This window comes from Stylophora pistillata, chromosome 3, assembly GCF_964205215.1.
Source record: "Stylophora pistillata chromosome 3, jaStyPist1.2, whole genome shotgun sequence".
Lineage (NCBI taxonomy): Eukaryota > Metazoa > Cnidaria > Anthozoa > Scleractinia > Pocilloporidae > Stylophora > Stylophora pistillata.
In genome coordinates this window covers 36,310,965-36,333,533 of record NC_142521.1, presented here as the reverse complement: position 1 = coordinate 36,333,533, position 22,569 = coordinate 36,310,965, and the positions used below count along the sequence as shown (strand labels likewise).

Here is a 22,569-nt window from a genome sequence, read left to right as displayed (position 1 = left end):
TCTTATTTGCCTTTTTTGTTTGTTTCCTCGCCTCAAAATTTGATAGAATTAAAAGCACAGCAGTAAAGAGGAGAGGATGCTAAGGTGACTCTTGATGCCTACTCATCGAAAAGTTCAGCGGAGGAAAAGTTCAGTCTTTCCTCACACCCTAAGGGTACCCATGTCGAGCAATAGTCTCTTGAATTCAAAATCTGGGCACAAATATTCCTCAGCGCGCGATGCATTCAGCTGTATAATAATTTCAAGAAATAATTTTAATAAATGTGATTTAGGGTCCGAGCAACAAGGATAAAGGTCGTACCCATTGTCTTTGTCAAACACTCTCATATAAGCTGAACCTTCTTTGGCAATTAAGGCAATGTTTTTTAATAAATCAACAAAAGTAAGAGTACACTTGTGAAAACATTTATGAAAATAGGCCAAGCTAAATTGCTACTTGCTAAAAAAAGCATTTAAGCCTGTAACACTGTGTAACGACTTTCACTCTTCTGATCACGAACGATTTTGCGACAATTTTCAGTTTCAAGCATCAACAATGTAAGGAATAAAAAGAAGCCTACTTGACTACACAACGCTGCCTGTGAACTGATCTAAGCTCAAAAAAATAATTCTCCCGCTCTTTTCTCTTAAAGTCTGCTTTTCTTGTGAAGAACAATAATTTTTGTCAGCTGGCGATAAAGCTTGTGTCAGGGTATCCGTTATTGAAGAAGATCGAAATATTGGAAGAATGAAAATGGAGTCTGAGAAGGAGAGGTAGCTCTCTCCAATGTTTCAGCTCTCCCCATTTAGACCGTCTACAAAAAGGGAGAGTCTAGTGCAGACTACTCTACGCGATTTTCTTTCTAGGATCAATGCTCCGTTTTTCAAACTAATGACCTAAGAGATTCCTTTTGCGTTCTGATTGACCTGAGAAAACTCACAGTTAAGTTGAACAGTGAAAAAGCCAATCAGACAGAAGAGTGACCAAATTATATTATATTGACAATCTCCAAAAAGAACATTGTTTACACTGTATTCTGATTTGCTCGTCACGCAGATCTCAGATGAAATCTTTGTTAGCTCGCTGCCACGACACACGACTTAAGAACAGCCAAGTTATTTTATTATACTACTCTACTCATTACTCGCCAAATCAGTTGCCATAGAAACCTTTTTTAAGCGCTCACTCAACATGATTATCATCACCACCCTCCTCCTTCTGCTCATCACCGTCAGCGTCATCATTATCCTCATCCTCATCATCATCTGGCTCGTTTCTGAATCTTATTCCTTTTCTTTTCAGCTCAGCTTTTGTACGAAGTGGGTGGATGAACCTCTCCCCTGGATATTCCATCTCCTATCACAAGAATAAAGGGGAACAATATCAACCACAGCACCAATAATGTGTAACACTCAACTTGCATTTTCATGCAAGATAAATTTTTAAAACACCTTGCTTTCCCCCGCGTATATCGGAATATCACCTTTCCATCGCTGTGGTAAAAAACACCTGTTTCATTAACTATGTGTAACACTCAACTTACTTTTTCACACACAAGCTAATTACTTGACGCACTCAAATATATTTGTCCAAAAAGCGAGCAGTGGAAGAGAATATTCACTTTTGAATTCAAATAGCTACAAGCGACTAACACTTTATTTCACAACAGGGAAAATGTTCTTTGATATAAATACAAACAGCAATGGTCCCTGGCAATTAAAATAAGGCGATACTTGACAGACAAAGAGATGATTAAATTAAAGGAAATATTGCCCTCACCTTTACAGGGCCAAACTTTGTATCAAGGATTTGATTGAACAGTAATTTTAAATAAATGCGGCTATGGGATTTTGCCCATAGCCATTTACTCCAATTGTTGATTGGTTATAATTTTTCCCAGTAAACATAGCTCAGGCAAGGCAGCATATTTGGGTTGTTCATATAATTTATAAGGGAGAAAAGGCATAAATACTATATTTTTAAAAGGAAAGAAAACTGTATTATCTTCTCAAACTGATATAAATCCGCATACAAAGTATTGGCTATCACTCTTTACCCGAGGAGAAATCAAAAGTTTAATCATTTTTTAACCTTTCACACTTACACGCGACAGGTTTTACTCCAGATCATTTCTCTACTAGTAAAACTGTTTGTATATATGAAGTTCATATATTTTGAACTGCGGTATTAGATACGTATGATGCACGATCCTCGTAGTAGAGAGCGCTATTTATGCAATAGCGAAAATCAGACCTGAAAAAAATCAGGCCTGTATGGGATTCGAACCACTGACCTCTGCGATACTAGTGCAGCGCTCTACCAATTGAGCTAACAAGCCAACTGGGAGCAGGCCGTTAAGTCTGATTTTCGCTATTGCATAAATAGCGCTCTCTACTGCGAGGATCGTGCATCATACGTATCTAATACCGCAGTTCAAAACATATGAACTTCATATATACATTGCATCTGATTTATCATCACGGGTTTATTACGAATCAACTTAACGAGGTTTTCAACTGCACTCGCAAGCTTTTCCTCGAATCTGGGCGCCATCTTGAAATGAACCGACCCGAAAGTACTAAACCTAGACTTTAATTGGCCAAAACACAATGATCCCGTTGCGTCATTATGTTTCTCATTATGTCGTTCTGATTTTCGCGTTCCCACTTCAGAGAAAAGCTACATAGTCATATTCAGAGACAATCATAATCATAAGAAAATGGTCGATCATTTTTTTATGACTATGAGTATGTTGATCATAAGGGGCACCTATGATTATGTTTCTGGACGTTCCCACTAAGACATAAGCGACATAACAGCGTTATGTTCACGCTTATGATTATGATTATTCATTATGTCGCTAGCGGGAACTAGGCTTAAGAGTTTCACATCAAAAAGTTGTTGACGTTCACCGATGTCACAGAAACATGGCAAGCAGCGTAAAGTGTATACAGAATCAACTCCACGGTGTGTGGTAAATTGAAGCATAAAACTTATTTTGTTTGGATTTACGGGAAACCAAGCAGAAACAAACACACGATAGCAAATTTAACAACTTCATTATCAACAATGTTGTTCTTTAATTTTTCTTCAAAAGTGAGCTTATACAACGCAAGAGACCGATAGGCCCTGATTTCTGACAGAGTTACAAAACATGAGCAGAGTAGCCAAAAGAGAAAAGAATCCAACTGACAAATAAGAATAAGGAAACCATTCAAGAGCGAGTAAATTATAACACAGTGCCGAGTTTGACTAATGGTCGCGTGTCGCGGGTCGCGCCTTTTAAAATGATTTGTTTTGTTTTTTAGTTGTTTATTGGCGGGGTTCTCAAATAAAAACCCAAATAAACACATCCCAGAAAAAACAACACAAGCCTAAAAATTTCAAGCCTCGTTCCATTAGGACAACTTCATCTACTATACTGGACACTACTGACAGAAAATATGTAGTATTCAAGTCTTGAAAGCTAAATTTGTTTCTTTCTTCATTCAATTTCGAAAATATTTTTCCGCAAACCATATCCAAACAAGCAACGATGTAATGGAAACATGGAAAGCAGCGTGAGGTGTACACAGAATCCGTTTCACTGTCTGGCAAACAGAGGTTAAAAAATATCATTGCTCAGGATTATTTAATGGACGATTGCAAGACCAAGTTGAGACAGAGACTTACGAGATTCACTCAAGAAAAATTCATTTTTCAAAACAAAATAGTGTTATCATGGAGACATAGGAGACCAGGGGGCTCTACGAGCAACTGCCAGATTTACTCAACACGGAAAAATAACCCAAAGAAGAAAAGAATCCAACTGATAAATAGGTATAAGGAAACCATTTAAGTCCCAGTAAATTATAACACCGTGCCAGTTTCGTTTAGGATGACAATCATTACACCTTCAACTTTTAGTGAATTATTTCCTATCATCGGTACAAACCTTTAAGACGTGAACATACGACAATAGAATGAACGTGACTTTCACTTTAAAAAAAGTTCGGATTTTAAAAAAGGAAAAACCCCTTTTGTTTGCTCACTTAATTTTTTGAGGTTCACGCTCCCTGATAGCAAAAGTGAATATATGCCGGAACAGAATGTAGGGAACAACTTCATCGAATTCAAAGCATGTCTGGGTTGAACAATCCTTTCTCGTTAAATAATCAAACCCAAATAAAAGCATCCCACAATAACAAAAGAAGCCGAACAATTTCAAAATTCAAAATTGAGTAGAGGAGTTTGGTCAGAAAAAAATTCTCACAACTCATCTTTTTTTTCTCTCTCTCAAGTAAGGCATAACTACACAAGCAAAGCAAAGGTCAATCGAATGAACTTCCAAAGTTTTTAATTATTGTGTAATCAGGAAATATCAAGTAATTTGGAAGTCACTAAATTTAATCTTAGTCATTTTTAAAAGTACTTAACGTGGGTTGGTTACGGTCTCCATCTACAGCATTGGCTCCTAACGTCGCAAAGTAGAAAAAGAATATTCTGAAAACAGTGACTGTTCCTGAAAACTGTATTCTTTCTCACGAAAAATAATCTGATTGAGTACAAAGCAAGTTATTGGAAACATTATCAAGTGCTCTGCTGAAGAGCATCTAAACAAAAATTAGATACATAACAACTGAGTGAAACAACAAAAAGGCACTTACATGGTCATAGGCGCGCGTTAAAATGTTTCTCTCCTTTACTGCTGTATACAACTCTTCACATACTCTCATTGTCATTGGAACACCTACCAAAGACAGGCACTCCAGCTTAGGAACTCTGCTGAGATGTTGGACCAGATCCCTGACCCCGCGGCCAAGTCGATTGCAATCTAGATAAAGAGATGTTAGCACTGGTACATACTTTAGTGCATGGGCCAGTGCTGATGCTTCATCTTCACCCATATTTGTATACCTCAGGTCCAGCTCAGCCAGATTGGGTACATTGTTCAGGTTCTTGGCCAGTTCAATAATCCCGTGACCCAGGGCATTGTTTTGTATATTCAGTTCTTCTAACTTGTTTAAGTACTTTAATGAGGGAGCCAGTGCTGATGCTTCATCTGCACCCATATTTGTATTCCCCAGGTGCAGCTTAATCAGATTGGGTACATTGTTCAGGTTCTTGGCCAGTTCAATAATCCCGTGACCCAGTGCATTGTCTCCTATATCCAGTTCTTCTAACTTGTTTAAGTACTTTAATGAGGCAGCCAGTACCGTGCATTCCTTTTCTCCCATTTTTACATTCCCCAACACTAATTCCGTCAACTGTGGCACGTGATGAAGATTCTCAGCCAAATGACTCACACCACTGTGTAAAGGGTTGGAGGACAGATGGAGCTGACGCAAATTTGGAGAATGCTGCAGTGACTCAGAGATAAAAGCAGCACACTTTGCTGCTGAATTGATGTTGATAAGCTCTAAACTGTGGAGATTGTCAGTAAAATTAATTCCGTTAATCGCGCTCTCAATCAATTGATCTTTAAAGGCTTCCTCCTCCTCCTCCTCCTTCCCTATGCTTATTAATATTCTAATTTCTCGAGGGGCTGTTACTAAAGACAACACGTTCTTCAACAGAACAGCATCCTCAACTGTTTTAGCACAAATGTCAATCTTTCTCACCAGTGACAAACAGTGGTTCTCAGTCAAAGGCACATCAATGTTGTTCTTTTCGTTATTTACTAAATTATTCAGAGGTGGCTGAGAAGAGTAAACCGGTGCTGATATCAGTTCAGGAAGCAATTTAGAACGAAAATCCTCACCTGTTAACTCAATTACATAGACAAAGTTTCTTCCCCCGGATTTTTTGAGGAAAACGTTCCCAACGAGTAAATGCGCGTACTTTTGTACATCTTTACTTTCTCCAGAAGACGTTAAAACGACCACGTTCAAGTCTAAAATTATTGGAAAACCATTATTCACGGGAAAAAGATTAATAAAGAGCCTATCAGAAAAAAAAAAAAAGTAGTTTGGGAAACTGCTGACAGATTTGAAGAAGTGTTCTACAGCAGCAGTAGACGTGTTTTTTCCCTCAAGTATCACAACATGGTTAACACACGAGAGAAATGCAGAATACACGGCTGTTCTGTCTGAGGCTGGACAAAAAAACAAACAATCGACACAGAGTAGAATAAACTCTTGTTGTTCGTCAGACAAATCATCTTTAGAAGGCGTCTTAGTGAACTGGTAATTTGTGAGACCTTCCTTCTCTCCAACGTCATGTAGATGATCAAAAAGAATCCCGGCAGCTTTTAATGACAACTCACATGCGAATTTTAGCACTTCAGCCATCTTCCTTGATTTCTTAAATGTATCCATTCTTGACAGGCAGGTGACAGTTTGATTCTTCTTCACCGTCAGTTCTTCAACAATGAACTGGGCGGCGAGAAACTCCTGGACAGACTTATGAAGAAAATAAACGATCTTCTCACGGTTCAAAGCGGAACGTTTGGAAACTTGGAAAAAACCCACATGTATTAGCTTCTCAAAGAGATCACCATGCGCACATTTGCTGAAGTTAAAATGAAGACGGCCCTTCAAAAGAGCATCATATGCAAGTTTTCCTATTTTGTAAAGTTCCTCTTGATATTCATCTATGCTTTTACGTGTTGCGACGTTGTCTGCATCTTTTGTAGCCATGTGATCCAAGAGAGTCTGAATAAATTGTACGTAAATGTGCGCACGAGACGTGGGTAACTGATGCTTTTTCTCTTTCCAGAGAAGACACAACATCAACAACAGAAGCGGTATTTCTGCCATCTCTTCGAGGTCCTGCTTCCTCAGGTAGTCAAGTAACCCTTCAACGTCCTCCTCATCAGCAAGAAACTTTCTTGCAAACTGTTTCTTTTGTTCCCTGCTATCGAACCCGTTGATTTCAAACTGAGCATGACTTGGCACTCTAAGCTCATCCTCTTTCACTGGTCGCGTTGTGATCATTACACAACAGTCTCTCAGTTGACTGCCTCTCCAAATCTGGTGAACTGGGGATGACTTTCCACCGCTGTACTCGTCATATCCGTCCAAAATAAGCAGCACTTTTTCCTGGTTCTGACGGACATATTCATACAAGTTATTGACTGCCATCGGGTCATCAGCAGACAACAGTTCAGCGGTTTTCAACATGGCACAGAGGTCCGGAATATCACAAACATCTCGCAACTTGATTAACAGTAAAAGAGAAAACTTCCTGAGAATCTCCTTTCTGCCATCTGCCCAATCCACAGCTAGCTGCTGAGTGAAAGTAGACTTTCCTATTCCAGGTCTTCCATACACTAGAATTCGTCTCCGGATGGGATGATGTTCGTCACCTTCAAATACTTCACTGATGTCTCCCACCCTTTTTTTCGTCGTCCCGTCAGGTTTTCTGTGATCTTGTAATAACGTCAACTGTATGTAAATATCATTAATGTGTACCGTGTTGTCTGGGTCCCATGGTGTTATTTTCACTTGACACATGGTTTTGTAAAACGCCCTTAACTGATTCTGGCACCATTCCAAAAATTTCATTGCAGACGAGTCTGTCGACAAAAAAGAAATCGGCTTTATAAAAGTTTCATATCTTCCACATCGAAGGGAAAACTTACTTTGATAAAGCTACTCTTTAATTCTGAGGGTAAACATTCACACTTTCACTCTCGATCTGTCCAATACGGTGTTTATTACTTAGAGGGGTGGGGGGGGGGGAGGTGGCTCCACTTGCAGCCTTTTCTCGGGTACGGTCTTTGATCCCCTCACAGAGAGGAGGAGCGCGGGCTCAGTTTACAAAAAGCGGCTAATAATCTAGGCTATGGTTGGTTCCGCTACACAAAACATCTCACTAAGAAAAAAAATTAATGAATAAATGGGGTAAGTTTCTAAAGAAAACGTAGAGCTGCGTTGGTGGGGGATGGGATGTCGAATTTTAAAACTGCAGTCTATACTATAATTGGGCTCAAAAGACTGCTCATTTAAATATATACCTGTTGTTATGGCAGACGAAGCATGTTGCTGATGGGAAGACTGGGCACTAGAACAGGATGGCTCCACCGGAACTTCTTTACTCACTGCTGAATGCTGTCTGTCAGTTGAAATATCTTCAACAACATAAACCCAAACAGACAGCAGTTAGACAACCTCACGGGGTTTATGACAGGGCATGGCACTATATGTAGTTTAAACCACCATAATTGGAACACTATGTCCTCACCTTATTTGCTAAGGGACCGGTCATAAAGTAGAGGGGTGGGTGGGCTATGAAAAATTGGGGTTGGGTCACTAGTTTTTAACACATTAAAAAGGGTGGGTCAGGGGGGAAAATGCACTGCCTTAGGGGTGGGTCGTGTTAAATAATTCACATATCACCACAAACGTTAGTAGAATATGCTTTTTTAAAATATATCTAATTTTCCACCTTAATCCAACTTTATATAACAACAGGAATTCACATATGTATTTTGTTTCCATTTATGTACAGTTTTAAATCTACAGAGTAGTCAGGAAAGGTTTTAAAGTACAAATCTCGAACACTAATTAGCTTTACTGGGTGTTCAGAAACCTTTACTTTATATATCATTTCAAACATCTTTTTACACAGCTTCTCCTATAAATCATCTTTTAATAGTCATCTTCACCACTACCATCACCCTCAGAACCATCATCATCATCATCATTCCCCCCCTCCTTCTCATTATCATCATCATCATCATCATCATCATCATCACTATCACCATCACCATCATCATCACTATAATCTATAGCACGCAATACAACTTGTGACACATTTGCCCTAATTGTTTCAATAGCATCCATTGTAAATTGAACTTTACTCATTAATAGTTTTAGCCAGCGACCTTCTCTCTTTTTTAAGCTGTTAAGGCCTATCACGCTACAATGATTAGAGGTTATCATATCACCATAAGATGACAGTGACTGATTGCGGAGAACTCTCTCTCACAATGTTCCCCATGTAGCTATCCACATTACTAATTTTAGTTGTGGGGTGGCTCAATAGGTTTTTCTGTGCCACTCAAGGGGTGGGCCGTTCCAATTTTGTCAAATAACTCGGGGGTGGGCCACTGAAAACCAGTACTTTAAAAAAAAAATTCATAGCTCACCCCCGCCCCCTTTACTTTATGACCGGTCCCTAAGCTATTTTCTCAAACGTATGTGGGTGGAAGATTTCTACAAATCCAAGTCTACGAGAGGAATTTATGACATGCGTATGATCCTTCCTACCCCTGCCTAAAAATTAAACAGAGAAGCACCACCCAATAATTGGGTGGTGCTTCTCTGAGAGTCTCGACGGACATACTGAAACTTTGTTGACAACGACGGTGGCTCAAGTGATTTACTTACGATACTTTAAGACTTTACCGTCGTTTTCTTTGCGATGATCATCTGGTTTTATCAACTGAGTTGACAATGTAAATTAGCCACCGTATAGAGTTCATAAATCCTACGTTCTGAGTGTATGCGATCGCATAGATGAATGTGGGTTGGATGTGGCTAATATAATGAGGGTGGGGTGGGGTGGGAAAGTTTCTAGTTGTCTAATGGGGGTTAGAGGCCTTCTCTTCCTGAGCGGAAATTCTTTCAAAAAGTTTGAAGCATCTCACTCTCAATCTTGAGCAGATTCAAAACCTGTAGATAGTTTAGAGTTCCTCTATAGCTTTTGCTAACTGAGTACAAAATCCATAAACAAAGCAAGCGAAAATTGCTGACAAACATGTAACATTTCTGATTCAAGAGCTGTTCTTATTGATCAGTGCATGGTCATAGGTCATTAATCATGTTTTTAATTCAGTTTGGGTGAAGGCTTTAGTAATTCGGTTCCAGCACATCTATTGAAAACAAAACTAAACCGCATACAAGACCAGCTAGTGACTGCATGCAAATATACTGTAAAGCTAAAACAAAAGGTAAAGCTGATCTGTTTACCTCTGTAATGTGTCCAGTCTTCAAAGATACTGCAGTCATTAAGAATGCTGAACACAAGAGAAGCTGCTGTTACACTTGCACATGTTTTCCACTTTTCCTCTGTTTCAGTTCCATCTGCATACCCTGAAATACCCTTGACAACAACCCACTCCATTTTCAGATCATGTGCTGCACTATAAACTCCTAAGACATGAAATATCAAGCTTTCATAAACAAAACAACAAATTTGCTCCAACATCTATTGATTCTAACCTCTCCTTTTGTTACCTTTCTTATCAAAGGTTGGTAAGGGACTTAAGACACAATCTGGAAAGTCTCCTTGTATACTAGCTATAAAGTTAGTTCCTCGTGAATGAGCTTCTCCCAGTTCCCATACCATTGGGGCACTAAAACTGCATTCTTACTTCCTCTACCTGTATCAGTATCAGTATCAGTATCAGTAGCCATCTACACGGCCTGGGTATAGAGCCACACATTAGAGAGTACACTGTCCCACCCAAGACTACGACACAATGACTTTATAGTGAGGACTTTCCCCCAGACCTCTTGATCTGAAGTCCAGCATGCTAACAATCAAGCCCGAGTATCTCTAGTCACTAGCAGGAACACTTACCTACCATGAAAGCTATTATTATAAAAGTGTACATTCTATCTCCCAGTATACAAGTCTATCTGTATCTCTTGGAACAGACTTTTCTGTTACCGCGGTTCCCTATAGGATAAAGATGCCTTACCCTCTCCTTCTGTTTCAATTGCAATTGCTTCAGGAAAGGACTCCACAAGTTCATTTTGTCGCCACTCAGCTTGTACAATCTCAGGGCCACTCAAAACCTCACCACAGTGGACTTCAACTTTTCTTTCTTTCGGATTTTCTAGGGGTGCATTCCAACCATAACCTGCACATTTGATGAGTTCAGCAATGTCTCTGCTGACAGGAGTTGTGACCCCACAAAATTTCTTGCCAACCTTTGTAACCTTCTGATGGGAATAGGTTGTGAGCTTTTCTGATAGAACCACATCCCCCAGCTTTGTTGTTTCCTGATTCATACCACTACAGTGGCCCACAGAAAACACAGCTTTTGGTCTCAGCTGAGTGACAGCATTTTTTACAACAGTCAAAGAACCACCCGGAGCTTTAGAGCCCTCTGAGCATCTCATCAAAGCAACTTTCAGTTTAACATCTTGATCTTTACCAATGCTGCCAAAGTATACATGACCAAGCCCTTTGCAATAGCTTCTGAATGGATCAACAATGTAATAGTAGCAACTTAAGAACTCACAGTCCTTCACTGTTAACAACAGAATGTCAATTGGGAGTTCAACATCTTTCCAAAGTTTAAAATTCTGGGTTAGTTCATTTCTCTCTGGAAGACTTATGTTGATCTTTGGTGGGTCACCACAAATGTTTGTTAAAGTACTCTCTTCAGTTCTCGCAGTTTCTGACATGGTCAATCAACTTCTGGAAAAAAAAGAAATAAAGAATAACATCCTGCCTATTTAATCAATGTTAAATTAATGCACCTGTAGAAGTTCATTCATTTAAAGTCACTTGAAGGATAACAAAAGAAAATCTATGGCTCCTACGGGTCAAATCTACACAACACAAAATGGGAAGAAACAGAACCAGAACCAGCACCAAATTCCTACTTTTTGATGATGCTTCCAGTTCCCTTTTGTACAGAAAAATGTGTGAAGAACTGAAGCTCTTAACAATTAAGAGAGAGTTGCTCTTAAACTCAGTATTCACAGAAAGTGGATTGTCAATAGGTTTATTTCTGTCAGAATATGGTGTGTTGAGCTGAGGGAGGGTGCAACTCAAAAACAGGATGCACCAAGTAATGAGTGATGACTTATAGAAGACACTTGCCAAGATAAAGAAGAAAGATCACATGACCAAAGTTGAAGACCCTATCGACTGGATGAGCAATGCAGTGTAATGTAAGTGAAGAGGTGTAATGGCAAGATGTGTGTGTGGATAGCTAGATCCACGGGAATTGAACAAATGTGTAAAAGTACCAAAACTTTGCTTTCAAACTATAATCATTTTGATAATTTCACATCAAGACTCGGAAAGTGACAGGTTCCAGCAAGAGAAACTTGATGAAGACTCAAGTAATCTAACAATGTAACATGTGTCATTTTGCAAACTAGTGTGGTTGAAATTACCTTCTGGAATATTCAGTGCACAGAACTCACTCAAAAGCATTTTGATGAAATCATCAGAGGACTGGAGGGAGTGGCTCCAAAAGCTGACAACTTGTAAAAAAGCCTGTTGGCTCTCATGAAGAGGGTTTAAGAAATAATGACAGAAAAAAAAAATTGCCAAAAGCAAATTAAATGAAATGAAAAAGAAAAGCAAACAAGGACAAATTCATCTTTAAGAAGCAGAACCTCAATACTGCAGACACATCCTGACTTGTGAAGGTACCCTTACTGGCTACCAGATCTTGCCGAAGTCAAGTTGCCATTAAGTCACCTAAGTAGAAACTTACATTCTAAAATTGCTTGGAATGATCAACTACCTGGGCAGGTTTGTCCCAGATAGTTTTTTCTGACATATTATGTCAGAATTTCCAAGGAGCCTAATGCAAGAAAAGCATTCAACCAATTGAGCTCACTTCTCAAGTCCATGAAGAAACCTTTCACAAATGGAGAAAGGTGGCTTCTAAGCTGCCACTACTCTGCTATGCTGATAAAGAAGTAAAAGTTGAAAAGCCAGTGTGAGCTGGGGGCAGTTTTCCTTCAAGATAGTAGAACTGTGGCTTTACAGAGTTGAACAATGACTCAAACAGAGAGGAGATACACACAGATAGAGAATGACTGCCTTGTATCAGTGTTTGGCTACAGGAGAATTTACCTCTATGGGTTTCTCCTCCATACATAAGAAAAGATTACTGCCATTACAGAAAATAGGCATAATTAAGAGATAATCTTGGCCAGAAACATTTTATAGAGCACCCACTCCAGAAGTATCACTTCAGTCTCATTTACAAGAATAGAACTCAGACGTTCATCAGTGATTCCCTGTCTAGATCTCAAACAAAAAATAAGGAGAAGTATGATAATTATGAAGTCTTCTTGTCCAAAAAAGAAGAAATGCTCATGGGAGAGACTGTAGTTAGAGATTCAAATAGTTTTCATTATGTATGACAATTAAAGCAATACTTCAGAGAGTAACCAGAGCAAATGCTTAGGATGCTGATCACATGACCTTATCAGATATAAAAACCAATGGATTGGCTAGGGCTAAGATACAATTACCTCCTAATGTTCACAATTTTTAACCTTAAACAGAGATGAAGTACCAGCTGTCCAAGATGGAATAAAATACCAGGGAACCAAACCTCTGTGCTCAGAGATTCAATAAAAGATTCCTTCTACTAATTTGAATGAAGAAGGATAAGTTAGACAAGCAACAGTCACGCTATCCTAGCCACTGATTCACAAAGACATCAAAAATACCCAGTCAGCACCTTTTCAGGATGCCTAGAAACTAAACCAATATAACAACCTTAAAAGACCATATAAAGTCAACCTACCCAAAAGAAGATGGCAAATAGTCAGCATTTAATTCTTCAAGGGAAAGAAAGATTTTTATAGGAATATTATAGACAGTATGAACAAATATTGTCATGTGGAAAAAAGTGACCAATTAACCGCTGCTGAGACAACAATCCTGCAAATAAGGATGACATTTACTGAGCAAGGAATTCCAAACAAACTGATTTCAGAATATGGACCTCAATACACCATTATGAAATTCAAACAATTTGCAGCAAGCTGAACTTTCATGATCATAAAAAACCCTGCACCACTTTGAAGTAATGGTATAACAGAGGTTGCAATAAGGTAAGCAAAAAAGATTGTAAAGATGAGCCAACACCGATTGATCAGTATTTTGGAAACAAGGAATAGTCCTACTTAAGTGAGTTAGCTTCATCAAATGAAAAGCTAAAACCCAAAACAACAAGAACACTTCTGCTTGTTAAGCCTGTGCTACTACTAGAACAACAAGTGATTCTGATCTCAAGCATTATTAGAGCTTCAATAGAGAGGAAGCAGCAGGTCAAATGATAAAGAATACGACGAGGCGCTATCGTGCACTGGGCTTATCTCGCTGCATGAGCGGCCTGAGAATATTGCCAACAAGCTCTTTTCTAATGTTCTTGTACCAAATCACAAGCTGCATAAGCTCCTGCTGCCCAGGAATGTATCTAGGGTGGACTTAAGGAAAAAGCGCGCTTTTAATTTACCTGTGGTCCACATGAACTGGTGTCATGATAGTTTTATCTTTCATCATTTACGCACACATGCTGACTCTATCTACGTTACCTAATTTTTAATATTATAAAAGTATGTTACCATTTTTATATATTTCTTAAATTTGTAAATGAATACGTAATTCAACCTTCGGTTGCAATGTTTTTCAAATAAACTATCTATCTATCTATCTATCTATCTATCTATCCAATGATATGATAGTGAGGACAGGCTGCTGTTGCCTCTCTTCTGTTGGATTACAGTCGTTAATCTCAACCAACTTCAAGCTAGGTGAAAGGAAGCCAATTGTGCATGCATGATCAAAAGAGAAATTAACAAATCATATAAAATCAAGGCAGATGAGGATGAGTGCTGAAGAAATCAGGAGCACATTTGCAAAACAACAGAACTGTAAATGCCTCAGGAGAGTGATTTTAGAGTCCATGTTGAAGATCCCCATGAAACCAGCAAAGCAGTTGAATAGCAGCTAGCTGAAGCCAACCAGTAATGAAGCAAAGCCTGCGACTAGTAAAGCATTTGGCAAAGTCAACATGACAAAAACAAAATCTGACACTAAGAAAGTGATAGGTAATAACCTCTATGAAGGTGGCAACAACAATTCCCACCAAATCCTAGATAAAAAGCCTTTGTGATGTCTCAATAGAACTTTTGATATCAGTTTGGATTTATTTTTAAATGTAAATTGCCTTTGCACCAAGTTGTGTCATTGTTTACCTTATCATACATGTACATTATAGTCATGTGAATACTTATTTCTATAACTATAACATGTAATCATATCTGTTACCTGTCATAAAGATGTGTGTGTATTCCTATATGTATAATGTGTAAGAGGAGCTCAAATCAAGTAGTTGCAGTTATCAGTTGATAAGCTGCCAATAAAGCTGTGTTTTGGGCTACAAATAATGTACTACTACACGTACATGGTTACATATTGACCCTTTAAACCCTAAGAGTGATCAGCATCTAATTTCTCCTTACAGTAATACAGCTGAGTCATTCATTAAGATCATGAGAATGTAGGAAATGATCACCAACCCGGAGAACTTTGATTAGAAAACAAGTTCTCCTTGCCAGTACCAAAAGAAATGTTAAGAGAAGAGTGTAAAAAATATGAATACTGATGTTAGTGTGGAAAGGGTTCAAACACTTTGGGAAAAAAATGACAAGCACAGTTGAATTGGGTCAATTTTTTTAATACATGTGCATTGATGTCAATAGATTAACACTCACCCTTCAAGTTGCTTCTCCTGTGATATGATAACAGCAGTTGTATTAAACTCTCAGGTACTTGTTTTTGCTGAATTGAATCAATAATACCATCCACCAGATAAACCACTACCCAGTAGATTGTGCTGTTGATTGTGTTCACACCAATCTACTGGGTGGTGATTAATCTGGTGGACAGCAATGAAATTCAACCAGCTGTGGGAAAAGTAACTGTTTTGTCTCTGTACTTAGGTGTCATAAAGCCTGCCACTGTTAGATTATGGTACTCAAATGGAACTCGAATATTCTGGAACTTAGCTGTAAGGAAGCAACACACATATGGATCAACAAATCAGTCTAAAGTGACTACAGTATACACATACATGCACACATAATTGAAAAAAAAATGGATTTAAGTTCTTCATCTGACATGAGATGAGGCTGAATGAAATTTAGGCAAGCTTAAAATAGAGGCACACTGGTCAGCGGGGGTCATGCTGCAATGGTACCCTTTTGCAATTGCAGGGTAAAGTAGTGCTAAGTACGTTTTGAGATTGTCATGGACCTCGACGTGAGCTACTTGTCGTGTTCCCACCCTCCCTCCTCTGCCAAGTATAAAGAATTCCACTGACTTGTCAGTATGACTGGTGCCAGGTGGGTGGACTGAGGTTGTGTCACCATGGTAACCTCCCTGCTGTAGGCAGTCAGCACGACTGCCACAGTGCTATGGCACCTTCCTTCAAGCTCACCAGTGCCGCGCCAATGAGTTAAATTTTAAGTGTACTTGAATTTTGGATGCAAAATCAAAAACAGGCTTCTACCTCAGTTGTCATACACTAGAGATAGTGAGTGGAACAAAAACTCAAGAACCAATAAAAAACATAAGTAAACTTAAAAAACCAATACAGTAATGAAGATGTTCAAAACTTACTCAGTATTCACAGCAATGTCTACACAGGGTTGTCTCTCACAGTCTGGGTGTTTTTCAGTGGACCTCTGTTTATCAAGTTAATCACAACAAAAAATGATTGCCATATTAGACCTGTATACATCAAATCTACCTAACCTATATACACTGTATAACTGTGAAATATATAATATAAAATAATTCTGTAAAGATAAAATGGACAAATACAGTTTAAAGGAACAGGTCTCAGAGTGCAACCAACAGAGTCACAGTGTGACTAATTTTTGTTTTGTTTTCATAATTACCATCTTCCTCAATCATGTTTACAATAACAATATTTAATTAACTATCTAACTGTCAATGACTAGGTTTTGATTAAATAATGGTTAGTTCACAAAGCTGTAGATTAATTACAAGAAGTAAAATATTTTTTAACAATCACATGTTTACATGCACAATTACTAAAATATATCATAAACAACAAATTAAAAAACTAACTCAAATCATAGAAACAGTTCACAAAGGTACATAAATAATAACAATAAATTATTATGAAGCTTAAGTATCAAATTTAAATACTTGTTGTTAAAAAGATTTGTTTTCTCAAACATTCTTCATATAATTATATTTAATTCAATTTTGTACATTCACTTTTACTGTTAGATTTAAAAGAAATATGCTTTTCAGTGTGATATTTAGTTAATAAAGTTATTTGAAGTGGTTCGCACATGGTTTTGTTTCTTTCTATAATGGCAAGTTCACAAGTATGATGTTCCCTCCTGTAAAGTTAAATTAATATTTTGTCAGAGACTCCATTCCAAAAATAGATTGAAAAAAAAACCACTCAAAAACAATACAAGATATCATTTCTGTGGTCTGATGACAGAAGAAGTAGTTGGGATAGAAAAATAGCCTGCCAGTATTTCTTAAAGTAATTCCTTTGTTTGTATCATAATGATAGACTTTTTAAACACTTTGTACTTAAAGGAGCATACATATAAATGACATTCATTTGCTACCTTCAGTGGCATCAGGATGCCTCCAAAACTTGCTTTTGTTTTAAATCAAATTCTTCTCTGACCTTAGCCTGTTTACTTGGTCTTTCTCATTTTTGTTTTATTAAAAAAAATTAATAATAATTTTCCATGTCAAGGATAACCTTGAAGTTGGGTGTATTAGAATGCAGTTTTAAATGGACTGATTGCATGCCTTGGACCTGTCCATACTAAAAAAATCACTCTTCATTCCTGCATCACTGACAACATCAAAAGACTCCATATTTAAGAAGTCATAACAAAAGCACATCAGGGGTGTATCTAATATTTCTATCAAAGAAAAACACTTTTACCGTCATTTTATATTCCTTTGTTGTTCCACAGAATAATTATGTTTGTATAAATTATTGGGGTTCTCAGCTTCTCTTTAGTTTGACCACCATTTTAATTGTCATAAGAAAAGATCGTTGGTCAAATAGGTATTAGGTTAATATCAACAGTAACCCCCCCTCCCCCCCTCAAATTGCCTGCATACAACCTAAAAGTCAATGACAACAAGCAATGTCCTTAAGGTTTCCTCAGTAAACCAGTAAACCAATGCCCTTAAGGTTTCTTTCAAGCAAACCAGCATTCAAAAATGCAAAAAAGACTTCATAAAATTACTAAATCCAACAATTGCTAACTAAAATGGTGATTGTTTATAAAAGAGGATAATTATGTTTTCAGTGAAGAGAGGTCTTTGAAACTTTTTCTTATTTCACTGGAAGCTGGGTAAAATGTTATAAATCACTGAGACTTTTAGGCAACCCAATTACTGCACTGTTCCATTTGGAAATAATTGAATCACGATTGTTTAATTTAAAATTAACACCCAAGTGATTAAAAAAACTAGTTCTACATTGAATTAACAATGAAATGAGAACAGAACAAGTAGCTCAGATTAGTAACAAGATGCTTAAAAATTATGGCATCAGAAATGACATGGTACCCTAAAATAAACTGACAAACTTCCAAGTCCATAAGTAAAATTAAAATCATAAACATGGTAAATTGAAATAAAATAAATATCATATAGGGTATTAAGAGGCTGATAAGAGTGATTCAAGCACAAATTAATGCTCCCTTGTATATTTTGATGTAGAATGAACAAGACATTTGAACAATTAGTGAGTGCAGGAAAATTGTTTAGAGTGAAGCTATAGTACTCTGAGTTTAAGAATGCATTCGGGACTAGAGGTATTCAAGTCTCTCACCATGTAAGGATTCAAACTTAGTACTCTTCAGTGTCATTACAATGATATTTGAAAGAACAACGAGCACATCTAACAATTATATCAAAATTAACCCTCAGTGAAAGATGATTCAATCAACTGTAGTCGGTGCTGAGGTAAATGACAGTTGAGAATATAGATAGTTAAGCACTAAGAACCCCTAAAGGATGATTCGATCAACGACAGTCAATGACAATTAAGAATGCAGAAGCTGATAGTTGAGCATTTAAAGAACCCCTAAAGGATGATTCAATCAACGACAGTCAATGACAACTAAGAATGTAGAAGCTGATAGTTAAGCACTAAGAAACCCTAAAGGATGATTCAATCAATGACAACCATGCAATAACAATTAAGAATGCAGAAGCTGATAGTTATGCATTAAAAAAACCTCCAAGGCACTGACGTATCAGCAAGTAAGATTCCTGAGGTAATTCATTAATTATCACGTGCATTAGCTTTAACATATCACTCTACATCTACATCTACATTTATTAGTCTTGCAAAGGGGGGCCATCACGCAAGACATAAAATAACAATAATTAACGAAATGAGATAAAAAATGTAAAATTAAATGATATATATATATACATAAATGAAACTAAATGAAACTTATCGTTAAGGCTCAGATTCTTTTAAACCTTCTAACTTTAAGCTTTCATTTTACGATAAGTATATCCTTTACGTTAAATTGATATTTCTGTTCGCATGCTGTAACCAATAAATTCAAAGTTAATCGATTTCAGTGAAGGAACAATCTCAAATAATTATATGGAACAAAACAAACGAAAAAACGAACAACAATGAGATAATGGGTAAACTATGTTTTATTTTTTAAACAACGATCAGTATAATCAGTACATTCCCTCCAAATAAAAAGGAACATGATGAGATAGGCAACTTTCACTTTCATGGTAAGCAAAGGGATCTAATTTGTACATAAACAAGTGTTGTCGGAATAGCGACCTGCGAAACTCAGTCGAGAAGCTAATTAACTGTGCCATTTAACATTTTCTCAAGTGTATATGATTAAGAAATCTTGGACATCCAGTAAAACCATCTGATCAATGCATGCTCACTCAAGTTGGCAGACAATTACATACCTTTCTTTCCACTTTACTCGACGATTCCAAATGCCCGTTTATTGAAACTAAGCAACGGCCGTTGTGCAACTGAAATTTGGATACTTGAACTTTACACGAGGAACTGTTTTACAAGCTCGTAGCCAAGCTGAAAGGACTAAAAGCAAGGATTCTTGAGCTAAATCTTCGCACCATCGCCTTTACAAGGGAACAAAGCCTCTGCATTCCGCTCAATTGTCAGTCACATGATAAGGTAAGATGAGATGAGATAAGTGTTACCTTGATGAATTTTTCGTGACAAGTTATATATACTGAGACACGGCAGATTTGTCTGCACTTACATTTTTTTTTTATGCTCTTTAGTTAGGAAATAGGTGTAATAATTTGCATTTTGGTACTCATTTAGATCTGTTTCAACTCCGTTTGCTGTTGCAGTATCTCAGGAGACAAATCAGTTATTCCACAAAACACGTGTTCCAAACACATTAACATACATCCAAATTGGGCTGTCTCAAAATAAGAGAACGGGAATCAGGCAATATACCCTGTTCCCTAGACATCTGTCCCGTTAAATTTCAACGACAGCAAAAAAGAAAACACCATTTCCAAATAAGAATGATTTCATACCATAAGAGGCAGCACGTGATTCACTTTAAAAAGGCCGTTTACTTGTTGTTTGTTTTGTTTTGTTTTATTATTATTCTTCTTTTTTAATTCAGATGATTAAGAAGAGGAGATAAACTTATTGTTTCCAATTAACTTTTCATATTTTTTATTTGAAATAATAGAATGTTCCGGCCTATCTCTGAAAGAACAGCTAGATCTTATTTTCGTTGTTTACTGGTGAATGTGTCTCTAACAAGGGGGAGGCTTCTAAGTAGTGGGGGGGGGGGGGAGCTTATCAGCCGCTGTTTACGGTAGGACATCAGTAAGATATTGATAATCACCCTCCGATTAATGTGAAAACATTCGACGCAAACACCCACCGTGGATCGATCCATCAGTTCAAAAGGTAAAATCCTGTCTCGGAATCACTTCTATTGAAACTTTTCGTGATCCTCAACAAATACAAATTGGAAAAATTACCAAAAACAGCGAAATAGAGTTACAACAATGAAACGAACTCAATTTAGGATTTCTGCGACAAAGTAGCATCTGACCTCCCTGGCTCTGCTGTTTCCTCCTGGAACAATCTCAGGCCTCTTTGATAAAACGTCAAGTTAAGCGCCCGTTCTAACTCATTCTTTTCAAGTGAGAACATGATGTTAGTGTAGCTCTGGACACATGTGCGAATTTCAGTAACGACCATTAACTGATGAAGTAGTCTTGACCTATCTGTGGCTGATTTTGCCGGTTTCACGAGTGTTATAAACATACAAAAGAAAACAACCACTCTTGAATTTTATTTCCTCCTTGTTAGTGTGGCACAGGTTTACCAAACTCTTCTGATGTAACTTGAACGTTAGTAAATCTGCGAGCCATAGCAGATCTAGACTCTGTGTACGAGAAATAAGATAAGTGCATGGGATACCAACGCTTGCTTTTGTGGCGCAAGAGCGAAAGAGAAACTGGGCGCAAAGGGCGAAAAGAAAGTCTGCTTACAATCTTTTCTCTTTTTTTTTTTCGGTTTCTTCGCTTCAAAGCTTGATATGAGTGAACACTTCAGCAGTGAAGAGGTTACAATGCTGAGATGACTCTTGGTGTCTGCTGATCGAATGGTTCAGTGTATAACAATTCAAGGGAGAACGGGGGGCTTGTGGAACGAAATAAAAAAGTTGTAACTGGAATAAAAATCAACAGGCAAACAAGAAAAAGTAGCAAAACCACATTAAGACAGGTCAGACGCGAAAGGATTTGGTATTTCACAAGTCAGGCGGACAGATTCTGCTACAAGTTAAAGAAAGAAAAAAAGCAAAATCAAAACCATGAAAATTCACCAATTTCCTCTCATCCAGAGGTTTTCCCATACTAGTCTGTTGAATTTAAAATCGCAGACAAATATTATTCAGCGCGTAATGCGTTCAGCTGTAAAAGAGCTATTTCAATGAATGCGCTTTGGTCCCGAGCAACAAGGATAGAGGTCCTGTCTACTGTCTTTTTCAAACACTCTCATGCCATCTGTACTTTCTTTAGCTATAAAGACACAAAGATATTTCACGACCATCCTTTAATATATCAATAAAAGTGAGAGTACAGAAAAGAAAACGCTGAGCAAAATTAAATCAAGCTAAATTGCTATTTATAATGACTAGAAAGAAAGACAAGCATTTAAGCCTACTGTAACCACCAAGTATCAACTTAAACTTTACTGATCACGACAGATTTTCAAAAAATCTTCAATTTCAAGTATCATTAATGCAAGGGATCGAAAAACAAGCCTACTTGAAAGCACAAAGCTGTCTGTGCACTAATCTTAGCTCAAGGAATTATTCTTCTGATTCTTTTCTCGCACCGCATTTCTTGTTGAAGAGGAAATCATTTGTCAGCTCACACTGAAACTGACCTCTCAGCCTACTTTTCTTGTGAAAAGCAGAGCCTATTTCGGCCAAAAGTCACGTCTACGATGTACGCTAAACTCTTTCGCTCTAATAACCTAAGAAATCCGCTTAGCGCTCTGAGTGAAATGGAACACTGAGTAACAACTAAGTATTTTAATGTTGACTCAGAACTTGCATTTCCTGTTCTAGTTAAAGACGTTTCCAACAGAATAATAGAGTACTGACTCTGAAAGGCGCGAGATGAAAGAGGTTGAAATAAATCACAGCCAAATTGAACAATTCTATAATCAGTCTGATAGAGGGCAAACCAAATTATATCATTTCAACTATCTCAATGGATAGACGATATTAAATGGCCACGCGGAGATACGAAATTTCTCTGCGAATGTTATAAATATTTCACTCGTTCACTTCACTCACTCGTGAAATATTTTCAATACAAGAAGAGAAATT

The 22,569-nt window shown here is 37.6% G+C and overlaps 1 protein-coding gene across 3 annotated transcripts; it reads right to left on the bottom strand.

Moving 5' to 3' along the window:
• Positions 1-350: 350 nt before the first annotated feature.
• On the bottom strand, positions 351-19,894 carry LOC148735880 (NLR family CARD domain-containing protein 4-like). Of its 3 annotated transcripts, none has more exons than XM_088752702.1 (8): positions 19,640-19,894; positions 16,295-16,359; positions 15,388-15,681; positions 10,608-11,332; positions 9,874-10,056; positions 7,917-8,030; positions 4,627-7,475; positions 351-1,336 (listed from the first exon to the last, which is right to left on the bottom strand). In XM_088752702.1, exons 4-8 carry the CDS (start codon positions 11,317-11,319, stop codon positions 1,163-1,165), a joined length of 4,032 nt encoding a protein of 1,343 aa, XP_088608828.1. In that variant the 5' UTR covers positions 11,320-11,332; positions 15,388-15,681; positions 16,295-16,359; positions 19,640-19,894; the 3' UTR covers positions 351-1,162. The 3 variants fall into 3 exon arrangements, with proteins under 3 accessions (XP_088608828.1, XP_088608829.1, XP_088608830.1); XM_088752703.1 differs by having other exon boundaries at positions 10,608-11,329; XM_088752704.1 differs by lacking the exons at positions 15,388-15,681; positions 16,295-16,359; positions 19,640-19,894 and having other exon boundaries at positions 9,874-10,006; positions 10,608-10,806.
• Positions 19,895-22,569: the final 2,675 nt, after the last annotated feature.